The sequence below is a fragment of the Pleurodeles waltl genome, chromosome 2_2, assembly GCF_031143425.1.
Source record: "Pleurodeles waltl isolate 20211129_DDA chromosome 2_2, aPleWal1.hap1.20221129, whole genome shotgun sequence".
NCBI classification, from domain to species: Eukaryota; Metazoa; Chordata; class Amphibia; order Caudata; family Salamandridae; genus Pleurodeles; species Pleurodeles waltl.
In genome coordinates, this window is record NC_090439.1 from 462031985 (window position 1) to 462042660 (window position 10676).

The 10676-nt window shown below is 38.1% G+C and overlaps 1 protein-coding gene across 1 annotated transcript in view; it reads left to right on the forward strand.

Moving 5' to 3' along the window:
• Positions 1–10141, forward strand: part of PTPN2 (protein tyrosine phosphatase non-receptor type 2) — a 323265-nt gene extending 313124 nt beyond the window's left edge. Inside the window, exon 10 of the mRNA XM_069219931.1 lies at positions 9786–10141. Within this exon, the coding sequence (XP_069076032.1) occupies positions 9786–9807 (22 nt within the window). The 3' untranslated portion in view covers positions 9808–10141. The remainder of the gene's footprint in view (positions 1–9785) is intronic.
• The last annotated feature ends 535 nt before the right edge of the window (positions 10142–10676 follow it).

Sequence of the window (10676 nt, forward strand, 5' to 3'; positions counted from 1 at the left end):
ACTCCCGAAGTTCTTTCCTATTTCTTCCACACCAGTGGAAAGAGTGTTGGACTCTTCAGATCTTAAGAGAGGGCTGAAAATGTATTTAGGCAAGACCAAAGCCATCAGTTAATCTGACTGTTTGTTAACTATAGTCCTATGAGGACTGGCATCGTCTCCTCTAAGCAGACCATTTCTAGATGGATAGTTTATTGTATTCGGTTCACCTACCAATTAGCCAGCAAAGTTATCTTCCAGACCCAAAGCCACTCTGTGGAAGAGCAAGGGGGCAACAGCAGCCCTACTAAGGAATGTTCCTTTCTCAGAAATCTGCACTGGAGATTGATGCATATTTTCACAGTGCATTACTGTCTAGACACTAAGTCAGACACCCAAAAAGGGCAGGCCTCCTTGAGGAATCTATTCCATTGATTGATGATCAGCGCTTATGCTTGGTCTTGATTTTTCCACAGGGATGTGGAATGGGCTTGCTACTCTACTCAGTGCTTATGACTATTGATGAGGATCCAGTAGAAAGAGAAAGATAAGTTACTTCTCTGTAATCCTATTTCTCTTCCAGGGGAATCCTCATCAGTGTCATAAGCACCCCACCCATCACCCCAGAGGAATCTTGCGTGCTGCAGTTTATACATCTTTACTGACCTGTCACCTTTGGGGCATGATGGGATGCAGGAGGTCCTGGAAGTCTTAAAGGCACCGTGCCAGTACCCTTTTCTTATGCTTTTAATGCAGCCTATTGGCTAACAATTCATTTGTATTCCCTTGCAGTTTTCTCCTCAATAAAGGCTGTGTTTTGCAATTTATGCTCTCTTTTTTATTTACAGAAATGCTTGAGTCTGGCAAGAGGTTTATCAAAGGAAAACTCAATGTAAATTGGGCATTTTTAGCCTTTAGAATAGGCTGCATAGATATATAAACGTATGTGTATATATATCTCTGTTAAAGTACTATGTACATTTTTTATGTTATACATATAGATATATATTACATATTATGTGCTTTGGGGTCCCGACACCAAGGCGGGAATATTGAGTGCCCAGGCTGTCCTACTTTTATTCTGCTCTTTCCATCAGGAGCATACATGGGGTTCTATCAAAATAATCTTTCAACCGTTTTTTGTGGCTAGTGAAACGAACTAAATTCCCCTGTGAAAAATAAATTGGCTGCACTGTGCCCCATTATTAAAGATTGTAATCTCTCCTGCTTGTCTGCCATATAGTTTTTTTGTTGCAATTGTGCTTGTGACTTGAGGTACATGATAATCACTAAAGTTTTAGAAGTGGGCCAACTTGATGACCCTTTTACCTTCACCACTAGAATGTTTTCATGTTCAGTTTCTTCAATACTGCATTCCAGATCGGTAGGCACGTACAAAGCAAGGACAACAGCTAAACTTCCCTGCTCCTGGGGCTCTTGTGCTTGTGATGTAAAACCCCTAGTATGCCTGTAGTTGTGATCAGATCCATGGCTTATGTTTCTTGCAGATGCAGTAATATACTCTAATACTGCTAAAGTTCACAATAGATATCTGCATTTCACCAGGTTTCTACCTTTCAGGCATTATCTGCAAAGACACTTAAAGAACCTTCGGGAACACCAAACTCTAGCTTTTATGGTCTCTGTTGTTTTAACACTTTCTCCCCCTGATGGAGTTCTATTTGATTAAAAGAACTTCTTTGAAAATTTGACACTGGGTTAGACACTGATTTGTCACGTGAGATGAAACTATTACTTAGACTCTTCTTTACTTATAGGTTCCGGGGATTGATAACTTCATTGTGGGGCTTTGCCAAGCACAATTTTGTGTGGGGAACACTTTACACTTCAATATCCTGATTGTCAAAGACAAACAAAATGACAGTGATGCATTTATTACACTTTTCGTGCTTCACTCAGGAAGCTGGTCTGTTTCAGAGAACCTGGCTGTGGATGCAGTGCAGCGAAGGCCTTTGCTTCTCCTACACACCCTGCTATTGGTTTTATTGTTGTGGACAGACTTTCATAATGGATGCCTCAGTGATATCTGCAGGCAGCACACTGTTGAGAAACAAAGTGAAAAGGTGCCAATCAAAGAAGTACTTTCAGTGCATTTTATTCAATATGTAGGTTATCAACATATTGCTGTGCAATTGTTAATTCATGTTGTAGTCTTGAATTTGAGATTTCCTGATGTATTTATTCTATTATCAGGATGTATTTCTGTTTTATGTAGGACATTTACACTGCAAGAGGTCCTCCCAAATAGACATAACAACCAGGTGGATCTGTTATCCTACATTTCAACTATAGTGCCAAATTTAGGTGAATTTAGTTTGTTGTACCACAGAAATGCCCAATTCAGACCTTTTGTTATTTCTGCCGTCCTCGCTGGTTCAAGCAGAAGACATTACTTCCTTATGTGTTACCGTTGCAACTTGAGTTAATGGTTAGATTACTCACCATTAATCTTCATTGTCCCCAATCCTGATCTTCATAGTCAGTCTTTACTTGTCCCTCCTGAGGCAGCCTTTCCTGTACTGCATAGGTTCATACATTTTTGTGTACTTTTAGTAAATCTTGTGCTCTTTCTACTATTTTATTAAAATTGACCTGCCTCTTTCTCAAACTGTGGTGCCAGAAATTGGTTGGATCTTTATTTTCTCTTTCACACCAAAAAAAACTTCCTTTACCTACCAGCTATAGCACAATGTGGAAAAGTTCATGCATTTACTTAGTAATTTCACTTCAGGCACTTCAGAGGTCTACATAATTACCTCCCTTCATCTCATGGTGGTTCCAACAAACTGAACACTGCACACTAATAGAGGCAGTCCATGGGATCTGAGCTTAGCCAGTCTCCCACATCTTAGAACAGATGTGTGCTAATAAGGCACATTTATAGCAAGAATGCTGCAGAACCTTGCCTTGTTATATAAATCTCATTCTGGTTGACTTTCTAAAAGGCCAGGTATATTTAAAGCTCTAGTTTAGCAGCATTGTCATTTTCAACCTGCATTCATAACCAAGGACATTAAGTTGGCCCAAAAATAAAGCACAAAGGGACTAGCGTTTGCTGCTAGACAAAAATAAATTATTTTCTTCACTACTCATTTGCAGGCTTTGGTGGACAAGGAGGCAGATGCAGAAGCTTTACAAGCCCAAAATAAAACTTAACATAGATGACCCGAATAAAGCTGAACCAATGCCATATAGAAGGATGTTGGTGCAAGGAGCATAGCCAACACAGTATGAATCACATAGAGGAAAAGTTGTCCAGAAATAGAGAGGATTTAATTCCGTTGGTACACATACTTCTGATGCTTTACTGCTTCATTAGGCTGCCCAAAAATGTTCTTAAGACAACAGAAGAAAAATTACAAAATAGACTTTTCTTGATGTCTAAGAAACCAATGCCATTTAGACTGAATTTCCACAACTTGGCAGAGGACAGTCATTGCTAGCAAGTATGGCATCATCTTAAGCCACTGTGGATTCTTTTCTGACCGATTCAGTGTATAAAATAGTAGTAGGTTCAATGAAAAGAGTATATGCTGCAACTAGCTTTATACTCTGTACAGCAGCATATCTTTTACACACACTATCAAATTCTTCCAAACCCTTTGAGTGTTTTCAAAAAGTCAGGGACTGTTCTAAACGGTTAAGCACAGTGCTGTTGATGGTAGACTTCTTATCTGACCCTTCTTTCTGGGTTGTTCAGTAACTACCTCATCTGGAGCTAGAACAGCGAGCAGAAGGCATATGGGGTTAAGACCACGGAAACAATGTTTCCCTAGAAGCAGGTATATCCCACCTTCTTTTGATAGGTCCCTGTTTCTTTGGTCAATAGCTAGATGAACTAATTAAACAGAAGAACTGTTTTGAATCATCAAAAACTTAAAACTGAGCTTTATCTCTTCTTTTTCCAAGGAGCATACATTAGCAGAGGACACTCTTATGTTGGTTGGCCTGTGGTTGCCTGGGGAGCAGGGGGTCATCCTCACTGTTAAATTATGAATCACAGGATCAGTTGTCCTTCCTCCACAATCTGCAAAAGCCTGATTGTGCTGGGAGTATTGTCATTCCGGTGGAGGTCCAGAACTGTACCACTTGAGTATTAAAAGAAATGGATTGTTCAAAATTCAAAACCTTATCTCCCCCCCCCCCCCCCCAACCCCGCAAATTTCAGTTTTACCGAACTCCTCCACTAAAAGATTTAGCAAAAAAAAAAAAGCAACCTTCTACAACCAATGTAGAAATGCTTCTTGGAATGCCATAACCATGATTCCACATAGGAAAAGGGGCACAGGCATGTATTTAATTCATTTTCTACTTCAAAAGGTGCTTGAGGGAATTCAAATCAATATTACCGGAAAGGAGCAAATCCTTTCTAACATTAAAGACATTAAATTGGTTTCTTTTTAATAATTTATTCTGCTGCTAGTTCTAGGAGATTTTCATTCTTTGATCTTCAAGTTGCATGTTTCCATTCATCCTAGTTCACAAAAATACCTTTGATTTGCTTTCTGAGAAATTCATTACCAGTCTATGCTGTTTACATTAGGTCACTCAGCAGCTCCAGAAGACTTCAAAGTGGTATTGGATTCCTTAGTGGCTCATTTTATTTATAGGACTTCATTTTCTCCTACTTTGATGACAGGCTAATTTGTGCTCCTTCTCTATCATTGGTACAAGAGCAGACAAATGGTATGTTTTTCAAGGGTTTCATTTCCTTTACAATCAAGCTACCCAGTTCCAAATCCATCTAATAGAAATCTCTTTGCACAGGTGCGGTATAGAAAGTGTTCTATTTATATTTGGACAGAGTCTTTTTGTAATTTTCACTCGCTGTTAGTCACTATTGGGGCATTGTGAGGGCAAAAACATCTACAGCAACTAAGTAGGTGGGTGGTGTTTGCTATAGTTTAAGCATATAAACCTGCAGGGCAGGACTACTCCATCTGCTGTCAAAGGATGCTCAAAGAGAGATCGTGGAATGTTGGGCAGATTTCAAAGGACTTTTTATACTGTAATATGTAGGTCTGCTTTGCAGACTTCACCTAATACATTTTAACCATTATAGACTCTATAGTAAACAACCAAGAAAGTTGGCAGCACCACAAGCAAGATGCACACAAAATAAGTAATTTGGAAACGTTATACCAAAAGGGTCATCTGCCATTGGGAGAAAAACACTACCTTTGCATACAGCATCCAGTAGTAAATACACCGTATGTACACTCACCTGGATTTCCACTGAAAAGTAGACCAAGTATAGCACAGAATGATTTCATCCACTCCTGACTTGGAGAACATATTGTCTCCCAACTTCAACCCTTCATGAAAAATTTACAATATCATATCGGAGGTACCAAAGATGTACTACAAAACGTAGAGAATCTTGGCAGGACTACAGCATAACGACGATTTGAGTGGTCAGTCTTCAGAAAACCTTTATCAGTCAAATTGCCACAATATCTGGAGAGCAATGAGATGATCACAGATGTTAAACGTCTGTCTCACCCATAATGTTTTTACATTCAACGTGGGTATATTCTTGCAAAAACAAGGGACCCCAATAGGGGCCAAATTTGCACCACTATATACTTGCATAGACATGGGTGAGGTAGAAAAATACTGAATCTGGGGTGAACATTACCAATACCTAAAATGTTATCTCCTGGGAACACTATATAGATGATATCTTGGTGGTCTGGCAGGGACCTCTTACACTGCAGGAAAAATGCATAGGTCAACTATCATCTAACAGATGGGGCATAAGTCACCTCAACTATATCTAGGATTACCTAGGCCTCGCCCCATACATTAAAAATAACCAAACATACCAATTAATATTAGACACAGGATCTGTCTCAATACTGCATGCTGAAGGTTACTATCTGAAAAAACAATCTATAGCATTCGAAGGGGTGAACTTCTTTGTGCCAATATAAGCTGTAGCAAACCTAATGAACATCTCAAAACCTGAAGACATGTAAATGACTGGCAATAAGAGGATATGACCAACTACTCCTGAATAAGACAATGATAAAGTTCCTGGAATGGACCATATTAAACTACTCCAGGAGTCCAAAAATCAGGATATTTCATCTTCCAAAGAACTGATTAAATGTTCATCACAAACTACAATGATTATTGGATAATTGGGTAGATTCTTTCTAAACACTGGTTACTACTTAACAGTAAACCCATAGTTCAAGTTGAAGTTTGCCAAACCCCATATTGGTTTGATGAGGAAGACAAGGATCTGGAGTAATTAATATTACATGTAGGTATTCCCAACTATTACCTCAAATTGCAATGGTAATACATAAGGAAGTAATTTTGCCTTATTGGATTAATCCCATTGCCAGGTTCCTAGTAGTGTTGCAAATTCCATTGTAAACAGTATCTGTCAAGTGAAGCATTTATTTATTTTTAAAATAAGATTGTATTCCCTGGTGCTGTTTTCCCTGATGCATTAACTTTGTATTTTATGATAGACGTGCCATGCTTTGACTAAATGGAAAACAAATGAAACCAAAACAATCAGTGGAGTCTGGATGATGTTGGTGGTGCATCAAGTTCTGTTCCTAAGCAACTTGAGCACAAGTACATTGCACGTAAGATCATATTAATGCCCCAGGGAATAAAATTTGCATTTTGAACATTATGGTGGCCCCATCTGCATGATTTCTATTTTTGAAGCTCCATTAAACCAATGTAACAATGTGAGGAATTGGAATAAATGTATTCAAAGTAATACATTATTACGCTCCTTGAACAAACACACTTTTGCAAAGCATGTATTTGAGAAATCTATACAACCCTAAATGCATATGCATAAATGATAGCAGGACATCTATAAGTAGGAGAATCTGCTGTCAAGCATGCCCTGGAACTGTGCGTAAGTGCAGTCTCTAATCAAATCAGTGCTGTTTCTTTGTGAGGAAAATGTTCCCAGACAATAACTGTTGAAGATCCATAACTGGTTCCATAGCTGTCATATTGGAGAGTTCTGCATTCCAGAAACTTAATACAACTTTGCATATTATGCAACCTTCTTATAACTCCTGATTGATAAAGTGAATTTGAAAAGGATTGTCCACCACAGTAAGTGTGCTTGGATATGCATGTTTTAGTTGTTTTGGTCAGCAAAGGGGAGAACGACATTTCATTGTTTCCAGTGGAATTGGCCATTATTTTAAAATCACCCATACCTCATAATTTAAAGAATTACCTGCTTTTATTGAAGTTTTCTAAGGCCAGCTAAAAAGGGGACTACCAGCTATAGTTTTTCTGAAAAATGCCTGAACCTTTTTTCATTTCCTCCCTTTCCAGAATCTATAAAATGTCCTGTTTTCTGGGGTGGGTAAACTGCTTCTAATGGATTTTGGTTTGACTGAGTAAAAGATGTAGATATATTAGAGATTGTATCAAGATCCCGAAGCTCAGTGATTCTTTTATAGAATATAGCCCTGAACCTAAGTGCTCACGAATAGTGGACAACAGTGGAAAATGTCTAGTCTCTCCAGACACCTTTTAGGTCTGCATCTATGTTGGCATGGTAGCAGCGGACGGCATTTATTGCAGCAGTATCACTGTACTGATACATTACTGCATTTCAAAATGGTCTGGGCCAGAGCCTCAGAAAAATGCATGTTCCTTAGATAACTATCGATTTATTTAATCAAGAATAAAGCTTGAGATGAGAGGGATTGGCACAAGCTAAATATGATTTGTTCCTTTGCAGCAGTACCACAAACATCCCAAATTATCTTTCTTAATCCTGATGAGAGAAAACTATTGGTAAAACCTTTGTAGTCAAGGCAGAGTCACTAGACGCAAACATATGGCATCTTTCATTTTCCAAGTAGTCATCCAGTTTCTGACATTAGGAGCAAATAAGTGAAACATCCTGTTGCTCGCCAAAAGCCATATTCTTTGAATGTTTATGTTCCATCATTCACTGGGTGGACACCAGACCCAAAAATATTCTTGTGTTACAGCATTTTGCTAATAACATTTCACGTTTGAAAGTACTGTACTTACCAGATACAAAGCAATTTTGTTTTAAAGGATTTACTTTGAAACCAATAATTCTTCGCTTTTGCTCTGACAAGAGGTCTTTATCTAAACATAAAAAGGCTTCTAAATGTAAGGCAATTTTGATGTTTGGCCAATATAAGGAAATTGCTTTATTTTCCATGTCCATAGTTTTTTCCTATTTCTTTGTCCAAAGCACCTTCTACCTTGGGAATATTGAGATACATTTGTGGTTACTTTGCAGTTACTAGTGGATTCAAATTCATGTACTTAACCTATTGATGCTAGAATTTCACCCCCTTCCCTCCCAAAACCTTTACACTTTCACAGCTACCATGTGACGGTGTATTATTTGTTTTCTGAATATGCCGCTTTAATTTATTGTGTTCTTCTTTAGTGCGCTATTTATTGTGGCATAACTTTTTAAGGGGTCCTTACACTTGGTCACAGCTACCAAAAGTGGCTTTGTGAATCCTCTCTTCTACCAATAATCATTGCCTCGTTATGTCTCATTCGACTTCCTCAACACCTCTGTGCTGATAACACTCCATTGTTTTTGTCTGTCGCCTCTTAATAGAGTTAAATTTAAGTTGTAAAATATACTGCCTTGTCTACCATTAAGGAATGGAGGCCAGGTGAAAATAACTTGCCTGTTTGTTTCAATGCACTTAAATCTGGTTCTGTTGCCATCTCTTCCCCCAGTTACAACGGCCTATCCACCCTACCTGTAAATTCAAGCTTACTTTGGCTAGAGAAATGCAGTTCTTCACCTTCATCACATGGGCAGATCCATGCCAGCGGCTCTGCATTTTTTTTTTTTTAGATCTACCCACCTCACCATCCTCTGTGGAATCATCCTAATATACACACATAACCCAAGCAAACTAGGCTTCTATGAAAGTCTCTGACTGCTCTCAACACTTTTATCGTGTACATAAAAGGTTTCAGATATATTAAACAGTTGGAGCAACTTTGTTCCTTCCACATGTTCTTTACAGAACAACCTTAATGAAGTAGTTAATAGTTCTATATTTACTTGCATGCATCATCACTTGGCAAATTGATGTATTCGAAAACAAAAAAGCTGTGCTTCCAATGGTTACTAAGCCTCATGTTTGTTTTGAAGTCGTTGAACCACATTATGTGCATGTTAAATTCACTTGGATATAAGACTTTGAAAGTACTATTGAAAGGAAGAGAAAGGTTTGACCTTTTTTTCATGGTCCAGTGTATGTATGTCCATTCATGAATTAAATGTCATGGAACCATTTCATGCGTCTTAGTTTTTGTTTGTTTCGAAACTAGGAGTATGGTGTACTAATATATACGGCATCCTCGGAAAATTTAGCTAATCCCAGCCTCACATGAAAAAGCCTCGAGCCCACCAAACACCTGCAGGTAGTTAAAATACAAACTACATTTAAATCGCCAATTTCTGAACTCAAAATACTCATTTTGGCTTGGAGCAGTAATTGTTGCCCATTGGGCGTAGCTGAGCAACTTGCTTCTGTAAGGAATTCCACTAAACTTGAGTTTTTACATTTGTGTTGTACTTGTTAACCCTCTTTTCTCTACTTCAGTTCAAGACATTTTGGTCGAACTTGCTTGACCATCTTACTGCAGGCACTAGCAAAGTATATTCGTTTTTTATTTCAGATGGCATGTGGGAATATATTACAAAATTTTTACATGCATTTTAATTATGTATTTTTAATTCTGTACTGAATCAGTGATTTGTTTTTTGTTTACGTTGTGTGTCATAGGCCGAGACTGACTGACACCTAAAACTCCAAGACTTGTGAATGTTGTGCAGCTATAAACTGCGAACCTTTGACATGCAAAGCAGGACATGACACCCTCTTCGGGAACAAAAGTGAGGTTTGATAGATACTTGGATGACCTCACATTATCTGTTTACAACGTAAACTACTACATCCAGAGGATGAAGAACTCCACCAGCATGAGACTTTGCAAACACAGTTCACTTAATGTATTGTCAAGTGTTTTTCTAATGCTTGTATGAATTGAAGAAGTAAATTCACAAATGCTTTGTATTTTACTGCCATTCCCATTGTATTTTTATACTTTCTGGCAGCATTAAATATTTTTTTTAAATTGATATGTGGTTTCATTATTTGTTACTGGCTAGATATGGGTGCTTAATCTTCACCCTCATGGGACAGTAATCTGAGTTTTAAACTTTAAACAGAATTTTTGTATCCACTTATCCGTAATCACCTAGCTTTTTAATGAATCTCTTTATGTGCAGTATTTACGTTTTTTTTGGTTGTGGACCTTGGTTTTCATGTATTTTTTAAAAAAATGACTGAATGTTTCACAGACGTTTCTTGGGCATTCTCATTAGCTAAGAAGAGATCAGATTCAGAACTGTTTCTCAGTAATGTCTTATGACCTGGGAGTCATCCTCTCTACCCACTAAACTACTTCAGCTGGATTAGTAGCAGTATTCCAATTCGGGGCTAGATTTTCCAAATTAATGCTCCCTCCTGCTGAGGCATAGTTTCTTATTTATTTGCGCTATTTGTTGGACTTGTTCACTTCCATCTCCTTGAATGTATGTTTGCCACAGATGGCGAACTTGGAGGGTAATCGGACAGACACAATATTAATTTTCAGAAATGAATTTCTGAAGT